The sequence below is a fragment of the Ictidomys tridecemlineatus genome, chromosome 2 (assembly GCF_052094955.1).
Source record: "Ictidomys tridecemlineatus isolate mIctTri1 chromosome 2, mIctTri1.hap1, whole genome shotgun sequence".
NCBI lineage: Eukaryota > Metazoa > Chordata > Mammalia > Rodentia > Sciuridae > Ictidomys > Ictidomys tridecemlineatus.
The window spans coordinates 89,204,979-89,232,899 of record NC_135478.1 but is presented as its reverse complement, the minus strand read 5'-3'; the positions used below and the strand labels follow the sequence as shown (position 1 = coordinate 89,232,899).

The following is a 27,921-nucleotide window of genomic DNA, read 5'->3' as shown; positions in this document are numbered from 1 at the left end:
ACCGGGACTTGAGAGAATAATTAGAAAGTCCGTTTAAAATAATGAGCGTATAAGTCTCAGAGCTCAGGCTCCAGGGTGAGGCTGCCCGATTTCCCTCCGCCGCCGTCTCCCGGGTGGCCCTGAACAAAGACCTGAACCCCCTCTGGCTTCGGCTTGCACACGGGGGTCAGAATAGGAACTGACGCAGGTTAGGAGCGCCAATGCAGTAGCTGCCATCCGATTTCACCTTGGGGGAGGTTGGTTTTCTTCCTCAATCAGCGAGGATTCTTGGAGCGCTGAGATGTGCCCCGAGATCCCCAGGGTTACAACAGCCCTTCTCATGTTTCTGTGGTCTGTGGGGCACGGACGTCTCCCAGAGTTTCCTGGGGACCTGCGCCTTGGGGACTGATGGTGTTTTAATAGGGTCACGTCTACGTCTTTGAACTTACAACAAGCTAATAATGATAAAAATGGTCCCAAAGGTCGGCCGGCATCCCTGTCCCTGGGTCCGTGGGGGGTGGTATCCTTCTTCTTCAGGTGGGTTGGGGGTGGGGTGGGGGGTTTGTGGAAGGGCTGGAATGAAGGCCCAGAGAGCCCCGGCCGCCGAGCTCCTGGGCTATGCTGACGGCCACGTGGTAAGTTGAAGGGGACAGAGATAAGGGAGGTCCTGTGAGTCTTCCCGTCTGCTTTCTGAGTGTCCCCAATTCCCCCCAAGGAGACCCTTGGGTGGCTGAGGGCTTCCATCTTGGAGGTGAAACCAGATGGCTTGTGGCTCATGGGGGGACTGTCCCCTCGGGGATCAAGGTTCCACCTCTAGGTTGGCTTCAGAGCCCCAGGTGTCTGGGCTAGACTGGACGCTGGTCTGCATTGTCACCCTCGTCTTGAAGGTGGGGTGGGGTGGTCCCTAGATCTCTCATCTCCCTTCCCTCCATTCATGCCCTTGTCCCCTCTCTTCAGCTCCAGAAGTCCCCGGATCTCATCTGCATCTAACAAGCCGCTGACCACGATGCCCAGGGAAGAGCCCACAGCCATCACGCGCCACCTCTAGACACCCCCCAGACGCTCCTCCCCGGCCTGCCGACCTGTGGCTCGGGGACACGTCCCACCGCTCTCCTGACGTCTGTCTGCTGTCAGCCTCCTGAGAGGACAAGCAGGGGGGTGGGCAGACGCAGGAAATCATGCCACCGACGGCCACCCGGCAATGAGCCGGTGACGCAGCGTTGACGTCAGAGACGGCGGAGGCTGAAACCTCTGGGCCACTGTGTCCCCGGCTCCTCTCTCGGCAGAGCCGAGTCCTGGCCCCTCCTGGAGGATCCGTCTCGGCTGGATAGGCTTCGGGGTCTTCAGGGTGGACCCTCGGAGGCCAGGCGCCATGGAAGAGCACACGTTCGGGGTTCAGCAGATCCAGCCCAATGTCATCTCCGTCCGCCTCTTCAAGCGCAAAGTCGGGGGCCTGGGGTTCCTGGTGAAGGAGCGCGTCAGCAAGCCCCCCGTCATCATCTCGGACCTGATTCGCGGGGGAGCCGCCGAGCAGAGTGGCCTGGTCCAGGCGGGGGACATCATCCTCGCCGTCAACGGCCGGCCCCTGGTGGACCTCAGCTATGACAGTGCCCTGGAGGTGCTCCGGGGCATTGCCTCCGAGACCCACGTGGTCCTCATTCTGAGGGGTCCCGAGGGCTTTACCACGCACCTGGAGACCACCTTCACCGGGGACGGGACCCCCAAGACCATCCGGGTGACACAGCCCCTGGGACCTCCCACCAAAGCTGTCGATCTGTCCCAGCAGCCCTCGGCCAGCAAAGAGCAGCTGCCCGCGGCCGGTGGGCCCCCGGGCCCCGGGAACGGGCCTCAGCATGCCCAGGACGAGGGGCCGGAAGCCGGCTCGCTGCCCCAAGCCAACGGCCTGGCCCCCAGGCCCCCGAGCCAGGACCCTGCCAAGAAAAGCAGCAAGGCTGGCCCCCAGGGCAGCCCGGAGCAGAACGAACTGCTCAGAGAGATCGAGCCCGTGCTGAGCCTTCTCACCAGCGGCCGCCGAGGGGCCGAGCGAGGGGCACCTGCCAAGGCGGAGACGAGAGACACAGGCGTCCAGGTGGACAGGTAAGCCCCCAGGCGCGCCGGAGTGTGTATGTGTGCATGTGTGCACGCGTGTGTGCAAGTGCGTGTGCAGTCCCTGAGACTCAACCTCACAGCCCAGAGCCAGCCTGAGCTATCCCCACACCTGAACCTACCCCCACATGACAAGCATTGAACCCCGAAAACCGTGATGACAAAAGGTGCGCGGGCCTAGGCTGTGGCTCTCGCCGCCAGACCCAGAGCCCACCTGTCACCCCGGCTCGGGGACTACTCTCTCCCCATCTCCACCTTGCATGATCCTCCGGGACCCCTGGAAGGAGGTGTTTTGGGTGATCTATGTGTCACTTGTGACGTGGGGACACTGTGTGTCCTTGGAACGTTTAGTTCTCGTCTCCAGGAGAAGGAAGGCAGGGAGTCTTGGACCCACTCGTGGGGTGGAGCGGGACCCTTCTGATGGGCAGATGCTTGGGGGCTCCTGTGGTCCTGGACGTCCACTCCCAGAGCCAGTGGCCAGGATCCGTCCTCAGGGTTCTCCTGGTTCCCTGGGGTGAGCACAGGGGGCCTCTTAGGCTGGAGCCCTGCAGAGCTGACCCACGGGAACAGCCCCCTGAGGCCTTGAGGGGTCTTCTGTCCACCCAGCAGGTGTCTGAGTCTGAGTGGGTGGACTTACGTCCTAAAGCAGCTGCAGCATCTGGAACGTGGGTGTCCCCTTGTTTCCTGGGAGACCCTGGAGAGTGTGCTCTGGGCACAACCCCCACCTCCCCGTCTCACTGACCCTCCCTGGTCCTCAACACAGAGACCACTGGACGGGATGCGGCTTGCGTGGGCAGCTGACCCCCGCTGTGTCCAGTGTTCCGTACCCTTGACCGTGATCCCAGGGGTGTCGACCAGGATTCCTGGGGGCTCTACCTCAGCCACACCCGGACCTGCCTGAGCCACCCTGTGTGACGTGAGGCTCCCCCAGGATCCTGCTGATGGACCCCCTCCCCCAGCCAGGGGCAGAGACCCAGCACGCCAGGTTGGACGTCCTCACCTAGTGTGCAGGGCCCTCGGGGAGCCCCCAGGAGCCCCTCCGAGCACCACCCAGGGGAGCCCCCTCCTGCTTTGATTCCCCAAGGAGGAGGCAGGGCCTGGCCGGTCCAGCGTGCTGGGCCAGCTCCCAGCCTACGGCATCCGCCACGGCCCTCCCTCTGCCCCCAGCTCGACCTACTTTGGAGGAGGGGAGGTTTGAGAGGAGTCCCCAGGAGGCCCGGGGCCCAGGGAGGCTGCTGCGGGAGCACTGTAAGCAAGAGTGGCCTCCAGGACGCTCCTCCGCCCCTGGGGCGTGGCGTTTTGTAAGTGCCCCCCTCTACCCTGGGAAGCTGCTTTGGGGACGGTGCCGCCCCCCACACACTTGATGGGGTTTGCATCAGTGGAATTCCCAGCTCCACCATAGAGAGCTTTAAGTGGCTCCCGAGAAAGCGCCGGTCCCCGGTCCTTGGGGGCGTCTCCAGGGGAAGGTCACACTCAGCACCAATGGCTGCAAACGCGATAAGCGTCCAGCATCCAGGGGAACAGGTGTGTTGTTTTGGCCACTCCAGTGCCACCAGCTGGGTCACCAAGGCGACGTGGTTCCCGACACGGTGAACGCGTCCTCCTGACACAGTGCGTCCATCCGTCTTTCCTTGGTTTACCCAGCGTGGGGGACTCAAGGCTATTTTAAAAGCCCTATTTGTGTAGGAGACAGAGCCTGCTTTTTATCTGTGGGAAGGTCCAAAGGTCCTGGGGCCATTGGACCCGCCTGCCTTGTGAGGGTTTGTCCCTGGGGCTGCCTCTCCCCCCTCTGCAGCTTCCAGAGGACCCCCCCCCCCGTCCAGTTGCCAAGCAGGCTGTATTTGGGGTCACTCTCGGGGCTGGCAGGCCTGGGGACAATCAAGTTCCCAGGTACACGTTGCTGCCCCCAAATTATCTTCCTCCCAATCAAGGATCCCCCCATCCAGGATGTGTCTGGGGTGGGGATTGGCACTGGCATCTGGATGCTGGAGGAACGGTCACCAGCTGGCCTGGGTGACAGGGAGGACCACCAAGCCCAGAGCCGCAGGTCTAGGGCACCCCCAGTCTGTGGCTTCTGGGGACCGTGAGGACAAGGGACCCTTAGGACGTGGGACCCTCCTGCTCGGCCACCTCCCTCTTCCTCCAGGAAACAGACTTAACGGGCTCCTGCTCGGGCTCCGTCCCTCCCCCTGCCCTCACGGCCACCCTGCTGCCGGGGTGTGGCACTTATCTGGGGGAGAAGTGATATTTACGCTGAAGACCTTTCCCTCCCGCGCCCCAGGAGGGGGGGCCTGGCGGGTGGGGAGGAGGAGAGGCTTAAACCCGGGTCCTCTGGCACCTTTGGTCCTTAGGAGCGGTCACTTTAAAAGGCTGCTTGTCGGAGGATATCCAGGTTGCTGGGCTTGCTGCCCTCAAGGAGGGTGTGAAGGAGGCCAAGGTCCCCGGCCCCGCGTCCATCTGGACCAGCAGGTCAGCCTCGCCCTGCATTCTGATCACTGTCCCCCTTCGCGGGGCACTTGATCAGTGACGGCGTACCTTCTTCAGAGACTGTGAATAAATAGGACGGGTAGCTTCAGCTCACTCTTCTCAACGAGGTACCTGAGGCTCAGAGAGGTGAAGTCACTTATCCAGAGTCACACAGCCCCAGCCCCAGGGTGCTGCCCTGATTCTACCTAGAAGTTTCTCTGCAAGTGTCCAGAGTTACAGGGGAAGGAGGCAGGAGCAGGCCGCTAAAGGAATGGAAGCAGTTTCAAGTCCAGAGAATCCACCTCATTGTGGGGGCGAGAGGAAGGCCCGCCCCGTGCTAAAGTCCTGTTGTCAATTATGTCCTTTGCTCTTGACGGTGCCCCTGCCATCCTCCTGATGCAGAAACCAAGCCTCAGAGAGGTATAGTCACTTGTCCCAGGTCACGCAGCTTACAGGTGACAAAGCCCAGACTTGCCCCCAGCCCATGCCCTTGACCTCGGCCGGCTTGGTGGATGGTGTGTCGGCCTCAGTGCACGCAGCGGCTGGCCAGCCAGTTTCTGAGGAGATCAGGGGATGTTCTCAGAGTCCTTCCAAAGCAGATGGCCCTGGCTCGTGCAGATGGAGACGCCTGAGACCTGGTGTCCCCCGAGACGTGGAGCAGGGCCTCCCTGGGTCAGGAAGGGCCCTTCGTCATCCTCCTATCCTCCTCGTGAACAAACCCGTCGCCCCGGGTCTCCTCTAGGCCTGTGACCGAGCGAGGGAAGCCCTTCCTCCATCTAAGGCCGTCCCCCTTCTGGATGTCCCTGCTGTCCCGTCAGCTGGACCCTGCGTTCTTGGGAAGAGCCCTGGGATCAGCCCACCTGCCTGCCCCACCCCCAAATTTGCCTGCAACGGGGGGCTTCTGACTGTCCTCCGTGCAAGGAGCCTCCGTTCCGCCCCCATCCTCTTCAGAGCACGGGGGACCCAGGGATGACCCTCTGCCCCTGACCGCCCCCGCCCCCAGGGCCATATGAGACAAGAAAGGAAGAAGAAACCAACAGACGCTTGCAATCATTTTAGAAAGAGATTCATGCTGTGGAGGAAATCGAAGAGTGACTGCAAAAGAAGTGGCTTGGGGCTGGGTGGAACATTAGATCAGGGGTCCGAGAAGGGCGGAAGGGGCCCACCTTGTGGAATCTGGGGAAGGGTGTTCCCGGCAGAGATGATGCAAAGGTCCTGAGGCAGGAGCCAGTCGGGATGTTCCAGGAACTGAAAGAAGGTCTGAAGGCCTCGAGTTTTAGTGACTAGGGGAGGGGGGTGGACAGTGAGGTTCGACATGTGGGTGGGGCCATCCTGTCCCCACCCCTGTCCCCACTTGCTCACCATATCAGCCGGCCATAGCTATTACTATGAAGTACCCAATCTCAGAGGCACCCGTATGCGCTCATAGCCTGGGAGACTGGAGCCGGACGGGGGGCTCCCTGGGGTGAAATCAGTGAGGGGGCTTCCCTTCTGGGGATCCGGGCCCTTCCCAGCCTCTAGATTTACATTTTCCACATTTCCACACTCCTATGGCCCCATCCTCCAGCCTCAAAGCCTCCTGCTTTGTGATCCTAGCCCCTCCTCCTTCTAGAGGTCATAGTCCAATCGCCCTCTGCCCTCTGACCTCTTGTAAGGCGTTTTAGTCAGTTTTGTTATTTTTTAATTTTATTTTTGTCACTGTGACTAAAAGACCTGTCAGGAGTCACGTAGAGGAGGAAAAATTTATTGGGGCTCATCGTTTCAGAGGTTCAGCCCATGACCAGCCAGCTTCAGACCTCTGGGCCCAAGGTGAGGCAGAACCTCATGGCAGGAGAATGTGGCAGAGGAAGAAGACAGCTCAGGACATGGCCACCAGGAAGCAGAGAGACATGTGATAACACTTAGGGCCCACCCAGATAATCCAAGACCATCTTCCCATCTCCAGATCCTTCATGCCCAGCAAATGTATGAAGACTTTGTCCGTGTTTTCCTGTATTAGTTCATTTTCTGTTACTGTAACCAAATACCTGAGGCTAGATGCTTAATGAAGAAAAGAGTTTCCTTTGCTCATGGTTCTGAAAGTCTAAGAGCATTGGTGCTGGCATCCACTCGCCCTGGTGGAGACTGCACAGCAAGTGGCATGACGGCCAGAGCCTGTGCGGGAGGAGGTCATGACAAGACAGGAAGCCAGAGAGGGGCGGGGCGGGGCTTGCTTCTTATAACAGCTCTTAACTCCGTGTCCCAGAGCACCACCTTAATCCCTTCCCAGGGCAACTCCCTCTATGACATAAGGACCTCCCACTAGGCCCTGTCTCTGAAAGGTTCTACCAGCTCAGCCCACTGCCCGGAGGACCAAGGTCCCAATTCTTAGAGATTCCTCCCAGACCTGCCTATCAGGTTCCTGGGGAAGGTCAGTGGCGGACACACCTGTAGCAGGTCCTGCTCCTGCCAAGTGACACCTTGTGGAGGACATTGTCCCGTTGAATCTCCCTGGAACATCAGTCTGAGGTTGGACGTCCACTTCGGGAACTGAGAGTCATGTGTGGTTCTCCAAGTTGGCTTTGGCCTGCACAGTTTTCTGAAAACGAATTGGTAGTGAAATGAAGAAATCAAGAGATTTTACACTAAAAGTAGTTTCTAGACCTTCAATAGGTGGATCCAGTTGCCCTGGTGTCTAAGGGGGATTGGTCCCAGGAACCCTCTGGGATCCCCAAGCCTGTGAGGATACTCAAGTCCTTTAAATGCGGCGGCTGAGGATTTGCATATAAAGCTACAGAACCTCCCACCCTACACTGCAGCCCAGCTCCAGGTGGCTTAGAATAACTGATACAGCGTAGCGACGGGGTCCGTAGTTGTTGCACTGAGTGGCTTAGGGAATAATGACAAGAAATCAATCTGTAGTGTTTAGCACAGGAACCGATATTTTTTTTTTCCAAATATTTCAAACCCATGATTGGTTGAATCCAGGATGTGGGATTGGTGGGCACCCAGGGCCCGCTGCCCTGTGAATCAGAAGACCCCTTGAAGCACAGCTTCCTCCTGGTGGGGTGTCCAGCACAGGATCTGGGAGTGGGTATCATTCTCCAGCACCCAAATCAGCCCGATCCCCTTACTTACCTTTCTTTACTAGTCAGGACCCTGAAGGCTTGGGTTTCAGATTCCTGCCCGGCTCTGGGATACTAGAAATTACAAGGATAATATGGGTGCGATGGTGCATATAAAGCTACAGAACCTCCCACCCTACACTCCAGCCCAGCTCCAGGTGGCTTAGAATAACTGATACAGCGTAGCGACGGGGTCCATAGTTGTTACACTGAGTGGCTTAGGGAATAATGACAAGAAATCAATCTCAGCTCAGGAGGCTGAGGCAGGAGGATCGTGAGTTCAAAGCCAGCCTCAGCCAAAGTGAGGTGCTAAGCCACTCAGTGAGACCCTGTCTCTAAATAAAACACAAAATAGGGCTGGGGATGTGGCTCAGTGGTCGAGTGCCCCTGAGCTCAATCCCTGGTGCCCAAAAGAAGAGAAATTAAGAGTCAGGATAGGGACAGGGCCCAGGCTCCTCTCCAGCTTCCACAGCAGAATTCCTGCTCTCTGAAGAAGCATTTCCTCCAACATGAAATCAAGGATTAAATCTCTGCCGAGACCCCAGATCCAGTCTCCACAGCCCCCAGCTGCCCTGCCCAGGTGGAGGCCGGGAGCGAAGGCCAGCCCTGTGTGGAGAAGGAGGAGTCTGCCGTCTGTGGAACACCGGCTTCCTGCCAGAGCTGGCTGCTCCTTGGCTGGCTGGGGCCGGAGCCGGCTGCAGCCCACCTGGCTGTGCCCAGCACACATGCGCGGCCCACCTGCTCCCGGCCAGGTCTGCGGGGTTGGTCCGTGGTCCGAGCTGGGCTGATTGATGCGCGTAGCATCCCTTGGACCCAGGCCCAGGCCCCACCCCCCGTGCCTTCTCTGCAAGTGATCAGGGGACCTGGCTACCAGGGTGGCTCGGTGGCAAGGACCTGGCGAAGGTTCTGCAAAGATGTGACCGCGACGCTGGGCTTGGGCGGGGGATCACCGGCCAGTGCAGGGGATCAGAGAGGACTTAGGGTGGAACCTGCCCAAGAGGGCAGCAAGGCCGGCCAGTGGAGGCTCCTCGCCACACCTGGCCTCCTGCGAGTCGGGGAGGCTGGAAGGCAGCAGGGAAGGGCGGGGCAGCTGGCCAGGAAGGACTCAATGACTGTGGCTAGAGGCCAGGCCAGGGAGCTCCTGGAGACACAGGCCTCCTGCCACCGCTCCCGGTCAGATTCCAGGGGGCCCAGCCGGACCCCGCCGCTCACTCTGCAGGGCTGAGCGGGAATCTGCGTCTTAACAAGTTCTTCATCCAATTCTCTGCTCCTGAAGTTTGAGAATCGCCATATGTGGCGCGTGATGTGGCTGAGGACGCTGGTCCCCATCAAAATACCGAGCCCAGGGGAGGGGTGGCTTTTCCACAGGGGTAGGGACCCTGAGAGGGGGTGGGGTGGGAGCCACTTAGCAAAGGCAAATTCTCCATCCCACATGGGAACAGGGAGCAGCCGACCATCCCTTAGACCCTTGGGTGGACAGGAATGGGAAGCCCAGGCTGGGGGGCTCAGCACCCCTCCCTCAGAGGAACCCGATTTTGCAAGATCCAGAGATGCCTGAGGTTTCATGATTCCGGTGGGGGCTGGTCCCTGTCCCACAGTATGTCTTGGTGACGGGTGACACTCAGCTCCTTACCGTGCACAGGACAAGACCCGCCCCAGAGAAGTCTCTGGCCCAGGACATCCTCAGTGCCCAGGCAGAGAAACTTAATCACTCGGAGCAGCTGGTTGGGTACAGGATGGACGTGGGGACAAAGCAGCGTGACTGTGCAGCCCTCTCAGCAGTGGAGAGAAACCCCCACCCAGTATCATTTTGGGTTGTTTTATTTGGTTTTTTTTAAATGGAGAATTGATAAAACAGAGCTTCCAAAATCCTATTCACCGGATGAAAGCAATCAACATATTGAGCTCTTTTGTCAAGAACATCCAATATTTAAATGTAAAGTTCCTTATGAGTTTGAGGGCCAACCAAATAGCTCCCGGGGTTCCCCCATAAGCCCTGTTCACAGTGATGCTGAGCTCGGACAACCGTGAGAATGTCCTTATTTTCCTTTGTGGCTCACTGGCTGTGTGACCTTGGACTAGTGGCCTAATCTCTCTGGGTTTCCACTTCCTTAGTTGTGAATGAAGATGGACTTAGCTCATGTGGAGGTAGTGCTGACTGTGGGCCAGGCATCTTGTATGCTTCCTCTCCCTTAGTCCCCTGGGGAGAGATGGGGTGTGAAGTGGCAGAAGGGATGAGTGGGGGTTGGTTCTCAGCAGAAGGAAGGTGAAGAGCCACCCAGGGGCACTGTGGCATGCACCTGTAATCCCAGCCACTCGGGAGGCTGAGGCAGGAGGATCACAAGGTCAAGGCCAGCCTCGGCTTGCTGCAGTCTGGCTGCAGCAAAATTACTGGGGGAGGGGGGTGACGAGGAACTTGTGTAGATTGATACAGCAGGAGTGGGAACCATTTATTATAGGACAGGAGGGGTATATATACATTCCACACAGCTTATCTTAATTAGCATAAACTAGATACGGCTCCCACTCCTGCTGTATCAATCTGTACAAGTTCCTCGTCACCCCCCAATTATTTTGCTGCAGCCGGACTGCGGCATCGGCTGAACCTGACACAGAATAAAAAATAAAAAGGGCTGGGGATGTGGCTTGGTGGTTGAGCACCCTGGGTTCCGTCCCCAGGACTACAAAATAGAGAGAGAGAGAGAAGGAGGAGAAGAAGAAGGAGGAGGAGGAGGAGGAGGAGGAGGAGGAGGAAAAGGGATCCAGGAAAGAGCAGGCTATAGATCCGATGTCTTTCTTGGAAGAGGAGAGGGTGTGGTCGGGACCAGGAAGGAGGGCGGTGCAGAGAGGAGGTGCAGAGAAAAGCCCAGGGTCCCAGGGCTCAGGGTCTCCATGACCAAGATGGGACCTCCTCCTGTGCCCCAGCACCAGGAGAGACACCCCCTCTCTCAACTGGAAGCTCCGTGGCTCCTCCCTCCCCATCCTCAGAGACATTCAGGCTTCAAGATGAAACGTCCTGTCCGATGGCCCCAAGCCACTTATGGCTCCTTGAACTTGAGTCAGAGTTGAGTAGGACTGAAAATTCTATTCCTCGGTGAGAGGGGCCAGGTTTCAAGTGCTCAATGGCCAGGGGGCTAGTGGCCTTAATATTGGGCGGTAAGATGTGACAATCCGCCATCGCAGACAGTTCTAGACCCTCCCTGATCCCTGCGGAAGCAGAAGTCCCTTTGCTTCGGTTTGATGAGCCCAAGCGGCTGCAGGTGTGGCTCTGCCAGCTGAACGATCCCAGGGGCTGTCCAGAGCCACGGTTTAAGGCAGCGTCCAGCTGAGACAGGTCGGGCCCAGCACTGCAAAGCCAAGAGGTGACCTCCCTTGGAACCCATCTGCAGCCTGTGTCCTCCCGGTGGATGCTCCTCTCCTCTGGCTGTGTAGACACCACTGCGTAGCAAGCCCCTCCACAGGTAGATCCCAGGTGACCGACTGGCGGCAGTACGCCCGCTCCCTCCCTGGGACCCGGTTACCGCCGGCAGCTGGTGGGCTAGGAAGCTTCATGAATCTACTCCAGATTTTGCTCTTGGGAGATCAGAAGCAGCATAGCTCAACCTAGATGCTTCCCGTGGTCCCAGAGGAAAAATATTTTTCCCCTGCTCATCACACACGACTCTAAAATAAGTTCGTGTTGGCACAAACACTTCAAGTGCATTATTGAAACAGAGGTGTGCATGGATTTAAAAAAAAAAAAGAAGAAAAAAGAATAACAATGAAGAAACCTGAAATTCCCCCCTCTGCAGGGTCACACAAAATAAGCTAAGTGATCCATTGCAGAGTTGCCCAAGTAATTGACCCTGTCCTTTTTATAAATAGGCCTAATAGAAATGTGGGGTTCCTTGTTGTGTCGCCTCTGGCTTAGAATGAGTATCCTGACTAGTTTTTCCTGTCTGTATTTTTTAAAGGAAAGCATCTGGGCTAGCCATCGCTCAGACCTGGTTGCAAACCGCAGTTCTCTGGCTCTGTGCTTACTGTGTGACCTTGGGAAACTTATGTCACCTCTCTGGGCTCAGTTTTCTCATCTGTAAAATAGGACTTTTAATGTCCACCAAGAGTTCATGAAATACCTTCTGTTCCAGTACCTGGTGTGTTCCAGAGGCTCAGAATACATTCCCCTCCTCCCTTCTCTGCTGAGACCCCATTATGGCCATGTGGTATCATCAGAGCAGGAGTCTTAGATGTGAACTGGAGCTGAGTGGCACCGGGAGCCGCTCTCCCCACAGACGATTCCCCTGTCACCGTGTAGGCAAGCCATTGACTTGGGGAACGTCTGTAATCAAGAGCCACTCTGGGTTGTTTTGGTGGCATTTTAAAGAGGGGAAGACAAAATGTTCCCTCTGATAAATGCAAACCTCTCCCACAGAAGAGCAGGATGGCTTTGACGGGGACCCAGGGACGACGAGGAGCCCAGCAAAGAGGGGTCTGGCTGACCGCGACTCAGCAGCGGGAGGGTCACCCAGGGCCCGGCACTCAGGCCCACCGGCTCCCGGTCCTTCCCAATGTCGTGGGGCATGGAGAAGGCTGCCTTGCCCGACGTCGGGGAACCGATGTCAGAGAACAAACCTGGAAGATCCCAGAGACGGGCTGGGGGAGCCGGGCGGCCTCGGGGCAGAAGGGCTGAGGCCAGACGGGCAGCGGGAGGCCTGGATGTCCTCGCTCCATCTAACTGGGTGGCAGCCCACGGACGCGGCTGGAAGGGTCCATTAGAGATCAAGGGCAGGACGGGGGAAGCTGAGCCGTGAAGGAGTCAGGCTCTGGCTCAGGAACCAGCCTGAGTTTGTATCACTGTCAGTGGCCGGGTGACGTAAGCCAGCAACTGCGCTTCTCTGAACCTCGGCTTCCTCATATGGTGCTGGTTATGATGGTGCTGGTGGTGATGGTGGTGATGGTGATGCTGAAGACGGTCATGGTGAAGAGGAGGAGAAAGATGATAATGATGGTGGGGAGGGAGGGGACCATGAAGATGTGTTGAAGTTGAGAGTGACCATTTTAAGGTGGTTTTGGTGTTGATGGTGATGGTGATGGTGATGATGATGGTGGAGGTGGTGGTGGTGATGGTGGTGATGGTGGTGGTGGTGGTAGTGATGGTGGTGATGGTGGTGGTGGTGGTGGTGATGGTGGTGGTGGTGGTGATGGTGATGGTGATGATGATGATGGTGGTGGTGGTGGTGGTGGTGGTGATGGTGGTGGTGGTGGTAGTGATGGTGGTGATGGTGGTGGTGGTGGTGGTGATGGTGGTGGTGGTGGTGATGGTGATGGTGATGATGATGGTGGAGGTGGTGGTGGTGATGATGGTGGTGGTGGTGGTGGTGATGGTGGAGGTGATGGTGGTGGTGATGGTGATGGTGGAGGTGGTGGTGATGATGGTGGTGATGGTGATGGTGGAGGTGGTGGTGATGATGGTGGTGATGGTGATGGTGGAGGTGGTGGTGATGATGGTGGTGATGGTGATGGTGATGGTGGTGGTGATGGTGGAGGTGATGGTGATGGTGGAGGTGGTGGTGGTGATGGTGATGGTAGAGGTGGTGGTGATGGTGGTAGTGATGGTGGTGGTGATGGTGATGGTGGAGGTGGTGGTGATGATGATGGTGGTGGTGATGGTGATGGTGGTGGTGATGGTGGTGGTGATGGTGATGATGGTGGTGGTGGTGATGGTGATGATGGTGGTGATGGTGATGGTGATGATGGTGGTGATGGTGATGGTGATGATGATGGTGATGGTGATGGTGACAGTGAGAGCCACTACTTCAGGTGGACACACACGACAGGCTAGAGTGTTGGGCTTTGCTCGTGGCTGACTGTGTGACCCTGAGCCGTTGGCTTCCCTTGTCACCCACGCTATCTGTAAAACTGCACCCATTGCCCATCCCTCCCATAGGCTCGCTGCAGGGTGAGCTGGGTGAAGCCCACGCCCAGCGCCCGGTACACGTAGTGAGTGCTTGGTGAACGCGGCTCTCAGCGTGAACCGTGATGTCACCTCTGCTCTGTTTCCTTTATTCTCAATCATCCTGGTGTCCTGAGCTGGTGTGTTCCTAGGAAGCCCAGATCCCGGGCTGGGCGGGAAGGGCCTGTGGCCATGCCCACTGGGCTTGGGTCCCTCCCACCTCCTCCCTTCCCCCCACTGGGTACCCGGCGTGAAGTTGTCCAGGGGTCGTGACACACAGAGCTCCCACAGGAGACGGACCCCTGGGTCCCCAGGTGAACTGCGCAGGAGAGGGATGCGAGGCACCATGTCATGGCCATCCTGAAACAGTGTCCCCAACCTGGGTGGACACCAGGCACAGGGATCAGCTTGGAGGAGCCCACTTGCTGCCTGACAGGGGCTGTCCCCCGTGTGGGGGTAACCCTGGCCGAGCAGCAGGCGGACGTCCAGCGTTCCCAGGGGGGCGTGTGACTGAGTCCCTGGGTCCCCTACAGACTCAGGACCTTCAGACCAAGGCCGGGAGCCTGATGTGTCCACCTTGCCTTTCAGGGACCTGGATGGCAAGTCTCACCGAGCTCTGCCCCTCGGCGGGGAGAATGACCGCGTCTTCAATGACCTGTGGGGCCAGGGCGGCGCGCCCGTGGTCCTCAACAACCCCTACTCCGAGAGGGAGCAGGTAAGTGGGGCTGCTGGCCCCGCCCCGGCCTCTCCCGGTAGGAAGCAGAGGGAGCGGATGTAGCCCTGTTGAGAAGGAGGCCAGAGGCCCTGGCTGCAGAGCCGGAGGCCGGGCCAGGAGGCTCAGCCGGGGTGCAGATCTGGGGTTTGTTTTATTTGATCGTGAGCTTGCCACTTTTCCGATGTTAATTCTGTTTCTACCGGGAAAGGCATTTGTGTGATTCCACATTTAAAAGAGATCAAAGATGCATCATGATACTTTCTCTCCCTTCACCTCACCCAGCTTCCCTCCCCAGACGCCAGCAACACTACTAATTTTTCTGTGTTCTTTAGCAACATCTTATGCTTAGACAAATGTGCACACACCTACTCTTTTTGTAATTTTGTGTAAGAGCCCATGACACCTATTATCTTGCCCCTTGCATTCTTACTTATCCACATGTCTAAGGGATAAATCCCAAGTAATCAAGTCCTGTGTTCTTTTTGATGACTGCATACTACTCCAAAAGGAAGTCCTTCGTGGCGGATACTTGGCTCATTGCCAGTCTTGTGACAGTGCTGTCGGATAGAACATTGTGCCGATACCTCATGTGGCACACCAGTGGGTTTATCCATAGAATAAATTCCTGTGCGTGAAATTGTTGAGTCAGAGGACATGAGCGTTTATGGTCTATGAGCGGAAGCTGCCAGAAGATTGGCTCTAGATATCGCCGCCACCCCTCCAGCGACGCGGGAGCCTGACTGTTTTCCCACAGCCTCGCCAGCTCCATCTGCCATCAAACATCCTGGCCTTTGCCAGTCGGCTGAGAGGTGTTGACAGCTGAGTCAGTGCCCCTTTCCAAGAGTGGCTCGGCTTGGCTGCAGATCAGAAGCGCCTTTCCCTCTCTCGCCCGGGAAGAGCCAGGCCAGGCCCCAGCAGCCCAGGAGGGCCTGTGAGCTTCCCGCCTCCCTCTGCACCTCTGTGGAGGTGGACGGACCAAGGGACGTCTGCAGGGGTGGCCCAGGTCTCTCAGCCTGGGGCCTGGGTCTCTGTCTCTACACTTGATCTCGAGGTGGCCCCTCCCCACCAGCTCATCAGAGCCCCGGCCTCTCTGCAGAGCTCTGGTGGCCATTCCTGGTGGAGTGGCCTTTGCTGGCTGCTAACGGCTGGACGGGAAAACAGGACTTCAGGGATCCTGCTGTGGGCCAGGCCGTGATCCCACCGGTTGGCTCTGCGACGTTACCTGGGCATGTCCTGATGGGCCCCCCCCACAGCCACCAGCTCCAGAACTGTCCCCCAGACGAGCAAATTAATGAAAACCACGGTTCTCGTCTTCTGTCCTGAAGGACGGCCTCCCCTACGCAGCCTCTACTCTACCTGCTCAAAGCCACTTTACCTGTGGCTCCTAGAATCAGCTTCCCTCCTCCCGGTTCCAATGGTTTCTGCTTTTTAAAAAATGATCGATTGATTTTAAAGCCTCCACAGAGGCTGAGCATTGTTCATAACACCAAGGGGGGGGGACCCGGCCACTACCTGCTTCTCTCAGTCAGGGGCAAGCGGCCGTTCAGCAGCTGCATGCTCCCCCAGGACCAGGCAGAAAGGAACAGCGTGCCAGTGAAGCAAGGCAGACACAGGTTAGACAGGAGAAGGAACTTTCTGACTCCGAAGACTGTTAGTTCTCCAAAAGAAAAAGAAAAAAAAACAAACAGAGTGAAGTCCAACCCTTTGACCCAGAAGAGATTCCCATCATCTGTGAAGCTCCTAATTGTCTAAAGTCAAGGAGAATCGGACACACAGACACCTCTTTTTGAAAAAACCAATCTCAGAAAGCTGAGCTGTTCATGTTTATCCAGGTGCCGTGTCTCCTTGCTTAATATTCATCCCCAAGCGTCAGTACGCTCAGCCAGGCACGGAAGGAAAGAGGCAGGCAGAGTCTGCTGCCTCTGAGACCCTCCCAGGCACGTGTAGGGTGACCGAGAGAGGGACACAAAATGCTGCAGTGACTTAAACACCTTGGCAGGTACCAGCAAGGATCAGACCCCAAGGAGTGCGTGAGGCCTGGGTTTTGAGGATGGAGTAGGAGTTCGCCCACAAGAGAGAGGAGAAGTGCATTATGGGAAGAGGCCTGTCCCTGGCCGATACAGCCCGGGGCTCCCAGGGCTGCGCATGGCAGGATTTGACCCCAGGCCACGGATCCCAGGCCACTCCACAGGCTCGACCCCGGCTCGGGACTTCCCGATCGTCATTCTTGTTCTCGTTTTGCTAGTTATTCTGCTGCTCTCGTGAGGTAGAGAGGACAAGAGGCAGTTCCTGTTGTGCACAGGACACCCTGGGGACCCCCAAGCAGAAAGGGACCACCGTTTTGTGACAAATCTGTGACGCACGCCCCTCAAGGTTATGTCACCGTCCTGGTCTGTCATCCGAGTCAGTGCTGCAGGCCTCCCGGGGCCGAGCTCCGGGACGTCCAGGCAGAAGGTCAGCAAGGTAGCCAGGGACAGGCAGGAGCTCTGGCAGCCTGGATTCCCAGCCCAGCTCCGTGGTGGGTGACGGAGCCCCTTCGCCTCTCAGACCTGTTTCCTCATCTAAAAAATGGGCGACTGATGATTCAATGAGCCAGTGGACGTGCAGAGGCCCAGCCCAGGGCTGAGCCTCCAGGAGGCATTCGCTAAAGGTAGCTGGAAAGGAAAGAAAATTTTTTGGGGGGGCAGGGGTTCCAGGGATTGAACTCAGGGACACTCAGCCACTGAGCCCCATCCCCAGGCCTGTTTTGTATTGATTTAGAGACAGGGTCTCACCAAGTGAGTTAGGGCCTCACCATTGCTGAGGCTGGCTTTGAACTCACGATCCTCCTGCCTCAGCCTCCCTAGCCGCTGGGACGACAGTGTATGCCACCATTCAGGGGAAGGAATGTGGTCCTGCCCTAGCCATCATCTTTTCATTAAGTATCTGCCTTGACTTCTGGAACCTTCTGCCCCTAAGACAAGCTGCCGACGTAGCCATACGTAGCAGGCCCGGCACCGACGTCACCCTCAGAGCCCACCTGGCTGGCTTTAGCAGACCCCACAGGCGCCATGCGGGCGACCTCTCCGGGTGCCTGTGGGGCACCCCTTTCCCCAGGCCTCTCTCTAACCCCCTGCGTTTGGATTCCTCCCTAAGGAGGGTCCCCAGACCCCAAGCTAAAGTGCCATTCACCTCCCCTGGCCCCCCACCTGGCTCAGGCCCGCTGCCCGGTGTCTCGTCCAGCTCAGGGCCAGAGCTGGGCACCCACGTCACTCAATCAAGAGCCCCGCAGCAGGCCCTGCCACCCTGGGGGTCGGAGCCCGAGCGGAGCCGGGAGTGTTTGGGTGCGGCCCTGCTGGTGTTTCCATGTATTCTATAACTGTGTGTTTTAACAGCTGAGTGTCCAGTCGAGTCAAGGCAGCCTGTCCCAGCCGTTATCTGGGTGGGACAAGGACGTTCTGGCTGGGAAATCAGGGCTACTCCTCCGCGTGCTGTCCAGCTGCCGTGCCCCGGAATCAAAGTGTCTGCCCATAAAGGCTGACGGGGCCACAGAGGTCTTTCTTCCTTTTTTTTTATTTTTGCTGAGGGTCCCAGGATCTTAAATCTAAAACTGACTGTGCCCATTTCCAAGGTTGACGTGTAACAGGACGCACAGATGGACGGGATACCATGGGGAGACACTGCAAGACCATGGCAGGATTCATTTTTAAAATGGATTTCTAGTGCGCTTTTACATTCTGGTCTGGTGATGGGATTAAGCTTGGAGTCTGGTCACTTCTGACAGCTGGGGTCTTGCTGGATTTGGAGAAAACATCAACAATCCAGTTTAAAGTCCCCTTCAGCCAGGCACGGTGGCCCACACCTGTCATCCCAGCGGCTCAGGAGGCTGAGGCAGGAGGATGGCGAGTGAGTTCAAAGCCGTCCTCAGCAACTTAGCAAGGCCCTAAGCAACTCAGGAAGACTCTGTCTCTAAACAAAGTATTAAAAAGGGCTGGGGATGTGGCTCAGGGGTCCAGGGCCCCTGAGTTCAACCCCTGGTACCCCCTCACACAAAAAAAGACCCCCTTACCCCCTCCATTCACGAAGCATACCAGGTCTAATTCCCGAGCACCCCGATTCCCCACACACTGAAGCACATGGACGTGAATTGAGGGTGGGGGGTCAGAATAAATCATTGCTCACTTCTACCAAGTAAATAATGAATCACTTTGGACACAACACCTTGAGCACATCACAGGTCCCAGTAAGTCACGATCTCTAAGTGGCAGGTTTTCATTGCATGGACCGGTAGGGACCTGCTGCTCCGCGGGTCTGTGGGCCTGGGCCCTGAGCTGCCACCGCTTGGCGCCAGGTTAGCTTGCTGCCCTGGAGAACTGCACCCACAGGTGGGCATAATGCTGCCCGGAGCCGCAGCAAAGGGCACCGTGTGTGGTTTCTGGCCCCTGGTGTGGGTGGCCTGCTGCCCAGCCCGGCCCCAGCATGCCCCCCTCATTTGGGGACAAGCCCAGCAGGGCAGGTTGCCGTGGCCTGTGATGGAGGACCGTGGCCGGTGCCAATGGTGTGAGACTCGGGAGGCGCCAGCCTTGAACAGCTTAGGCCTTGGCGCCCCTGTGTGTGCGCCAGGGCTGCCCGGGCAGCTACCGCCAGCCGGGCAGCGGAACGCCTCACAGCTGGGGAGGCCAGCTTCCGAACTCATGGAGCCAACCAACGGCGGGGGGAGATATCGGAGGGGAGAGACTGCACGGTTAGACACGCAGACCTTTCATCTGGTCATTTTTCCCCATGCAGTTCAGGCTGCGCTAGTTACCGCGGGGGATCTAGAGAGCCTTCAAAGTCTGCAGAGCATGGAGCAGCTCTGTGCGGACTTGGCCATCTAATAGGAGGCTCTTGAGCACCCGGGATATGGCCATCCCGTGGGGGACCTGGACTCCATCCCCTGAGTTAGCCAACCACCATGTCACCAAATCCCTGACCGGGACCTCGAGGAGGAGAAGCGTGTTTGGGCTCACGGCTTCAGAGGTTCAGTCCGTGGCCAGCCGAGCCCATTGCTCTGGTCTAAGGGGAGGCAGACCATCGTGGCGAAAGGGCGTGGGCGGCCAGTGCTGCTGCATTCATGTTTGTCTGTGAACATTTCCTGCATCATCACCGGGGCGGCTGGGGGACACCTTATGTCACTGTCCATCTAGATCCATGCAAATCCCCAACAAGAAGGTTCGTAGGTAGAGACTAGAGGTCCACGGCCCCCACCGTGCCCTGGCGATCGCAGGCGGGGTGAGTGCTAGGGAGCTGTTTACAGCATGCGGAGGTGGGAAGGGGACAATATCCAGGCCGGGGTGCTGTTCTAAAGAAGGTTCAGGAAAGACCTCCGACCCCACGGCGCGTGAGCCCTCTGCGGTCAGCCACTGCCGCTGGGCTCTCCACGCCGCTGGCCGACAGACCTTGGCTAGAAGGGACAATGTGTTTTTTAATCCTTGTGTCTTTGTGGACATCCGATCTTGGTCCCCACCTGTAGTTCAGGAGAAGCCATCGACATGTGGGAATGCGGGGATGGGGCAGTGTCCCCACAAAACTCCAGGGGACCCTGAAATTGGAACTCGAGTAGCTCTCGCGGATCCCAAGACAGAATTCTCACGTCCAGCGACATGACTCCTCTGACACTCAGTGACCTCAGAGGAGAGTGACCGTCCTTGGTTCGTGGGCTGTGCAGAAACAGGCCTCAGGCCCGGTCCAGCCCCAGGTTGCTCCCGGATGGACGAGCCGCACTCGGAGAAGTCATCTGCATCCTGCATGCAGGGCCCCTAATGGCTGTGTTAATGTCCCCACTTGTCCCCTCCTGAGTCATCCAGTATCACTGCTGGCTCATTAAAACATCAAAGTGGCTGCAGCGGCCGTGCCAGAGGGCTCCTAAGGCCTGGACTCCAGTGTGCAAGGCGACGAGGACGAGTGGACGGGATGGGGCAGGCGCGTCTGGGCTGCCAATTCCACGGCTCTTCACGGCTGCTCCTCGCACATCTGGAGCCTCAACAGATGGCCTCCTGGATTAGGGCCTGCTGTCTCCCCCCCCCCCCCCCCGGCCAACCCCCACACACCGCCCCCAGCCGTCTGCCCTCCACCCTCCTGACACAGGCCCAACCCTGACCTCAGCACCCAGTCTGTCACCCCGTCTCTGGGTGACCAGGTGCTTCTCAGCCTCAGGACGTGCATGTGGGTGGCCCGGGCCATTTGTTAACCAGCTGAGTGAAACCCCGATGCGGAGAAGATGGCAGGAAGACCTTCCATACGGACAAGTAGCTCCCTGCAGCCCTCAAAGATGCAAAGATGCCAACTCACTCCAAGGATCGCCTTGCTCTAAAGGCCTGCTCTGGTGGGACGCCTTCAGTGCAGGGCCGTCTGTGGCTTCATTTGGAGACACAGCAAAATGACTTAGGGTCCAGCGGGGAAGAAAGTCCGAGGAGGGGACAAAGAGAACCAACGACCCACCCCGGGCTGCCCACTGTGGCTGAAGTACAGTTTAGTCTTCGTCCGTTTTCTGTTGCTGTGACTGAGTGGTAGAGGCGGGGTACATTATAAAGAAGAGAGGTTTGTTTGGCTCGTGATTCTGGAGGCCGGAAGTCCCAGAGTGTGGTGGCAGATCTGCTCAGCATCTGGCCACACCTGCTGGCTCAGCTCTCTCTCATAAAGTCACTAATGCCATCGTGAAGACCTTACCTCCCTGAACTCATCCTGGCTTAATTTCTTCCCACGGCTCCATATGCAAATACTAGAATACACAAAGGCCCTGCCTCGGGGTCACTGGGGCCTACCTTTGGCATGAGCCGCCTTCAGCATGGGCTCACCTTCTCCCCTCCCTGGCGTGGCCTTCCCACTGGGGTGTGTCTGCTGCGTCTTTCTTACAATTGCTGAGTGACGGATGCTTGTCTGACACACGGGCACACCTCTGCCCAAGCAGGTACAACAGCTACCCAGAAACATGTAGGAAAGAGGGAATCCTTGCCAGCGAGGTCTCAAGTGGATGGGGCATTGGTCGGCCTGGGACTTATCACCCCCACCCACCTACTGGTCTGTTTGCTTCCAGAGGTGAAAGCAAATGGTGGACCAAAGGTGTTTGGGGAAAAAGGAAACAGTACGTGTAAAGGCCCTGAGGCAGGAACAAGCCTGGCATTTTCAAGAGACAGAAACCTGAAATTTGGGGGCTGAGCTATAGCTCAGTGGTAGAGAGCTTGCCTAGCACCTGGGAGGCTCTGGGTTCGATCTCAGCACTCCATAAAAATAACTAAGTAAAATAAAAGTACTGCGTCCATCTACAACTAAAAATTAAAAGAAAAGAAACCTGGAGTTTGGAGAAAGTAGTCTGTGTGGCCAAGCTTTCTGATCTCAACCTTTCTGTTTTCTCAGCACTTGCCAGAAAGGGTGAATTTGAGCTACAGCAGGAAAGGCCCGGACATTCATACAGAGGAATGTGTCACCACAGTGGCCTCTTCAGCTCTGAGGGCTGTTATCATTCAGAGATGCAGATCGTTTCCTTTAGGTCATTTATTCACTCAACAAACATTTCCTGAGTTCCTACTCAGTATGCCAGACCCTGTACTAGACTCCAGAGAACACCTTTGAGTTCCTGACCTGACCCTTCTCCCCAGAACAGAAGCCAAAAGGCTCTTTTCTGGGGTGCCTGCTTGTGCCCAGGTACCTGTCACTCAGGGAGGGTCAGATCCTTTGGTCAGGTGCAGACAGTTGGTGGCTCAGGGAAGATTCTAGAAAGACCAACGCCTCCCAGCCCAGTGGAGACCGTTCTTCAGTTCCCTCAAGACCCCGCCTGATGCGCCACCTCCGTTCTCTCCTCTAGCCCCCTGCCTCGGGGAGACAGTCCCCCACAAAGAACGGCAGCCCTTCCAAGTGCCCCCGCTTCCTCAAGGTCAAGAACTGGGAGACGGACGTGGTTCTCACCGACACCCTGCACCTCAAGAGCACCCTGGTGAGTCCCCCAGACACGGTCCAGCATCCCCTGGACGGGCTTTTTGTCCCTGCTTGAGGGCAGCTGGTGGATACCCACTCACTTCTCTAAATGCTTTTTATCTGAGCACTTTGTTCCCGAGAGAAGTGAAGGGCCGTGGTCAGTCTGACCACCGATGAAGCACCGAACAGACCCTGCCCTGATTTCACACTGTGTCCTCTAGACTTCTAGATCCGATTTTTAAATAGTGTCAACACACCAACATATTCCTTTAAGTTGGGGTTAGAAAAGGGTCTTTTGGAGAAATGTATCTGTTAGTTACTGCTGCGTAACAAACTGGCCCAAAAATTCAGTGATGCCTGAAAACGACTACTGTTTATGACTTTTGAAAAACCTCTGGATTAGCTGGGTGGTCCAGCCCATCGGAACCGGACACCCTGGATCTGAGTGAGGTTGTATCCTGTGCCCGCAGCCACCTGAGGGGACAGCTCAGGGCAGGCTGATCTAGGATGGCCCTGCTGAGGTGACTCTGTTGTGCACAGTCTCTCCTTTTCCAGCAAGCCAGCCTGGACTTGCTTGCATGGTGGAGGCAGAAACATGCAAGATCTGTTGAGGACTGGGCTTGGGCATGGTGTAGGGCCGTTTCTGCCCACTCTATGGGCCAAAAGTAGCCGAGATCCAAGAGATGAGGACATACAGCCCCCTCTTGATGGGGAGCCGCTATCAAACCACACTCCAAAGGGAAAGCTGGGAGGAAAGAATCGGGGTCATTTTTGCAATTAATCTATCAGAGACGTGTTCAAATGAGCCACTGCCCCCTCTGTTAGAATGAGAAAGTATCCTGGGGTCTAGTCCCAGTGATTCAGATTCGTAGTCAAAACGCTCCTGATCCCCTAACTGACCTTAAATTGTGACTCGCTGTCCCTCACGTTGACTGAGGACCATGTCCAACAATGACAGGAAGCTGGTTGTTGGCGTCCAGGGCCAGGTTGGCTCTGCCCTGAGTACCAGATCCTGGCCCCCAGCCCAGCACCCACCCATCTCAGGGGAAACCCGGCCATAGCCTGCCTCTCTCTCTCCCTTCCAGGAGACAGGCTGCACGGAGCACATCTGCATGGGCTCCATCATGCTGCCCTCTCAGCATACGCGAAGGCCCGAAGACGTCCGCACCAAGGAGCAGCTCTTCCCCCTGGCCAAGGAGTTCATCGATCAGTACTACTCGTCCATTAAGAGGCAAGTGTGGGAGGGCACCCGGGCGCACACCTGTCATCTGGGTGACTCCGGAGGCCGAGGCAGGAGGATCGTGAGCTCAAAGCCAGCCTCCGCAACTTAGCAAGGCCCTCAGCAACTCAGGGAGATGAGACCCTGTGTCTAAAGGAAATGTTAAAAGGCCAGGGGATGTGGCTCAGTGGTGAGGGCTGGGGACACGATGTCAGCTGCAGCTTTGCAAACCCCAAGTTCGAGGCCTTAGCCCGCCCGTCACAGGGGTAGAAACCTGCTAGCCCACGGGCCAAACCTGGGCTCTTATTTGACCTGGGAAAGGATTTCTTGGACTCTGGAGTATTTCACACAATTGCACACCTGGAGGAAAACTCCCAGCTGTGGTTGTGAGCATGCAAAGAAGGGCAAGCTCACAAACACCACGGACAGTAGGAAGATCACCATTGAAGAGCCTTCCAGAACTCGCCTTGGCTCCCTCCACAGTCCAGACGTGGAGTCCAGGCTCCGTATCCCTTCTCCGAAATGTTCTGTGCCAGGCGCATTTGGGTCTCAGAGTTTTTCAGATCTTAGAATCATTTGCATCGACTTTACCAACTGAACACCCCTCACCTGAAAATCTGAACCCCAGGGGCTAAGGTGTCCCTCGGTGGTAGAACACGTGTGTAGCGGGGCCGGACGCGGGTTTCCGCGGGGGACCTGGGTGCTCCTTACACTGTTCTGTAGAGCTGCCTTCTTAGGAGCCTAAAAGTTCCCAAAGTGATTTTTAACTGTCTAAAACTGAAGGCGTTCCCAGCAGTGGGAACTTAGAACAGCTCCCTCTAAGACTACGACTTTCCAGTTTGTGTTGAGCAAGACCCTCCAGCCTTGGGTCCCCATGCCTATCAGGGAGCAGTTGGCTGGGGCACAGTCACGGCTGGTCCCCAAGGACAAGGCTCAACACAGTCCCCACCAGCTGGTTTCATCTACACCCCCCGCCGAGCCCTCGTGGGCACCTGAGTGTACCCTCTCTGCTTTATGCTCTAACTGTCACACGTGGCAGTCGACAGGGGACTTCCTGTGGCCCCCAGTGTCCTATCATAGCTCGTCCCTCCCACCCACCTCTACTTCAGAAGAGGGGGTAATGACATGGTTAGCTTTCCGTCCCTGTGACAAAACACCTGAGAGAATCAACTTAAAAGGAAGGAAAGGTTTGTTTGTGCTGATCGTTGGAGTCCACGGGCGCTCGGCCCCTGTTTGGTTGCGCCAGTGGCCAGGCAGCTCATCCAGGATGGAGACCAGGAGGAGGAGGCCCCTCACCTCATGGCACCTGGGAAACAAGGGAGGGGGGAGGGAGGGCGCCCCCCATGACCTCACTCCCTCCCACCAGGCCCCACCTCCTACAGGTGCCCCTGCCTCCTAGTAGAGGCCCGGGCTGGTGGGAGACCTTAGGGGGCGCTTCACGCTCCTCTTCTCCCAACTCAGGTTTGGCTCCAAGGCCCACATGGACCGGCTGGAGGAGGTGAACCGGGAGATCGACAGCACCAGCACCTACCAGCTCAGGGACACGGAGCTCATCTACGGGGCCAAGCACGCCTGGCGCAACGCCGCCCGCTGCGTCGGCAGGATCCAGTGGTCCAAGCTGCAGGTGGGAGACCCCTTGGGGACACTCTGTGGAGGGGGCGAGAGAAAGAGGGCAGGTGGGGCTTTGGAAAGGCCCCCGTTGGCCCTAGTCACCTATCACCTGGTGGTCAGGGGGCCACACTCCCAGGTCACGGCCGCATCCTGACTGGAGCCATGTCCCCTGGGCACCCCGGCTGACCCCAGACCCCACCGCTCCCTTCAGCCTCCCGCCCACCTCCCTTACTGACCTTCTCCGCGTCCCCCCTGACGGGTCCGTTTCTGTCTCGCTGACCCGATTGGATTCTAGGGAAGAGCTGCTCGTGGGCAGTAGCTTCGTTATCAAGGTCGGGGTTTGGAGTTTGGTTTTTGTTTATATATATTTTTTTAATCCCTCAGTCCTAGTCCCTAACAGAAAACGTGGCCATCTCATTAAAACGCCCCCTGTATTGACTGTCCCCTTCGTCACATTCGCTTGCACTTTGGAGACTTTTCCTAGTCCGGTTGATGTTGCTTATGAGCATAGAAGAAGGAAAACATAAAAGGTTGCCGGGGACTCAGAACGATGTGCCTGCTACTCCAGAGTGGTGGCCCTGGGGGTGGGCTCTGGGAAAGGGGGAGACGGCCGTCAGTCCCACCGAGCATCTCTCCCAGGTGTTCGATGCACGCGACTGCACCACGGCTCACGGGATGTTCAACTACATCTGCAACCACGTCAAGTACGCCACCAACAAGGGCAACCTCAGGTGAGGGGCCTGCTGACCTGCTGGGGGGTGAGGGGGGCCTCATGTCCCCACGGCGCGGAGTCGGCCACACTGGGACGGATGTGCAGCCCTTCCTTGCCCACACCACGTGTCCCTTCTCTCCTGGGGCAGTAGTATCCCCTGGGGTTTGCAGAACTGCAACCACAAACGTCCCACTCAGCCCTCACCCAGGAGGAGCCTGAGAAAGGATGTTGGGTCTGGGATCCGCACACAGCACCCGCCTCACACCCGCTCACGGGCTGTGACTCTGGTGTCGCTAAACACGCCTGTGTATGTACATCACACGACGCGCTGGGTCTGCTGCTCAGGGATGCGCCAGCGCCGGAGGGAGAAGTGATTCATCCTGGGCTCCTCTCCCTTTGCGGTGGCCCTGAGAGACGTTCTGCTCAGAGATTCTGGAGAGCGCTCCGACCCTGTGTGGTTTTCACCTGGCCTCCCGCGCACCCCAACTTTCCTACTGAAGGGGACCGCCCCCCTCCTGCAGTATAATAATGGTGCCCTCTTTTGCCTCAAGGGGAGGACCTCAAGTTGAGCTAGAAAGCAGCAAAGGAGTGGCTGTCGCAGAACACCTGCAGGAGGAGATCCACCGGCCGCGGGGGGCACAGGAGATCCCTGTGTTGACAGGAGAACCCAGGGCAGGGTCCCCGCGGCCAGGAATCAGATCTCTTGATGGAACAGGGGAATCCAGGCAGAGGGAGGAGCTCGGGGCAGAGGATACCATGGGGCATGGGTGGAAAAGTCATCCTGCTTCAAGTCTACGTTTCTCTTCTCCCGTCCTTCCCCTGTGCTGAGGAGCAAAGCCCCGTCCTGTGACACCCTTCACCCTGGGGTAACCATGGGCTCATCCCGCCGCACAGCGGGTCCTGCACGGAGATGAGTTTTGCAAAAGGGACTCAGAGTAGGTCTCAAATCTGCCTCCCCGATGACAGGGTTAGAGGACCTCCGTGGCCGAGGTGTGCAGAAAGGGGCCTGGAGGGTAATGCGGAGCAGGAGGAGCAGGGGGAGAGGGCTCACGCAGGATGGCCTAGGTTTCACAGGAAGGCTGGTTGTCCGGTTGGTGGCGCACACTGATCCCAGCAGCTCAGGAGGCTGAGTCAGGAGGATCGCGAGTTCAACGCCAGCCTCAGAAACAGGGAGGCCCTGAGCACCTCAGTGAGACCGTGTCTCTAAATAAAATACAGAATAGGGCTGGGGACGTGGCTTGGTGTTGGCCAAGTGCGCTTGAGGTCAATCCCGGCACCCAAAAAAGGAAAGGCTGGTGGTAGGAGAAGACCAGAACCTAGAGTCGGTATGTGCCGTGACTCGGGGCCCCACGACTCCCTGGAGACGGCGTGTGCAGAACTCCCCGGAGGACTGGCTGACGTTGGGACTCTCGTCCCCTGGAGGCAGGGATCCAGAGCCCCTGGCTCTGAACCCATCCTCCTGCCCCCCACCTCCACTGGCCTTCACCCTCCGCACACCAGGGGCTCCAGGGAGAGGTGACGTCCCCTCCTTCCAACAGCTGCTCCATTGACCCTGGGGACCCGGCACAGACGTGATCCACCCTGAGCCTGTTGGTCTGGGCAGCAGTGTTTCGAGTGTGTCCCCAGAGCCCATGTCTCCCCCTGACACCGGCTGTCCTCCCCTGGCCCCACAGGTCGGCCATCACCATCTTCCCGCAGAGGACGGACGGCAAGCACGACTTCCGCGTGTGGAACTCGCAGCTCATCCGCTACGCCGGCTACAAACAGCCCGACGGCTCCACCCTGGGGGACCCGGCCAACGTGGAGTTCACGGAGGTGCGAGCGCGGCCTCCCCACCCACCCACCCGGGCCGGGGCCCCGAGCTTTCTCTCCTGGTTTGATGAGCAGCCGTTGGGACCCAGGGTGCCCTTCTTCAGGCTGGCCACTGCCCTCCGTCCCCGTCCTCCGGCTCTTTCACGGTTGGGCCTTGGGTCACCTTGGTGGCACGTCCTCACCCCAGCCCCCTGGTGGAAACTGTGGTCCCGTTTCACAGGTGGGCACAGCGAGCAGTGACCCAAGGGGGCCAAATAGGTCAGGGGAAGGCGGGGACCGCAGGGCACAGCTGTCCCACCAGGAGGAGAGACGCTGGCAGGGAAGCCCGTCGGG

The 27,921-nt window shown here is 57.7% G+C and overlaps 1 protein-coding gene across 5 annotated transcripts in view; it reads left to right on the top strand.

The window, feature by feature from the left end:
• Nos1 (nitric oxide synthase 1) overlaps window positions 1–27,921 on the top strand; it is a 142,905-nt gene that overhangs the window by 68,152 nt on the left and 46,832 nt on the right. For all 5 annotated transcript variants that reach the window (XM_078039112.1, XM_078039109.1, XM_078039113.1 and 2 more), the window contains exons 2-8: window positions 937–2,076; window positions 14,176–14,302; window positions 22,125–22,253; window positions 23,320–23,465; window positions 24,915–25,077; window positions 25,704–25,795; window positions 27,450–27,591. In XM_078039112.1, the coding sequence (XP_077895238.1) occupies window positions 1,352–2,076; window positions 14,176–14,302; window positions 22,125–22,253; window positions 23,320–23,465; window positions 24,915–25,077; window positions 25,704–25,795; window positions 27,450–27,591 (1,524 nt within the window). In that variant the 5' untranslated portion in view covers window positions 937–1,351. The remainder of the gene's footprint in view (window positions 1–936; window positions 2,077–14,175; window positions 14,303–22,124; window positions 22,254–23,319; window positions 23,466–24,914; window positions 25,078–25,703; window positions 25,796–27,449; window positions 27,592–27,921) is intronic.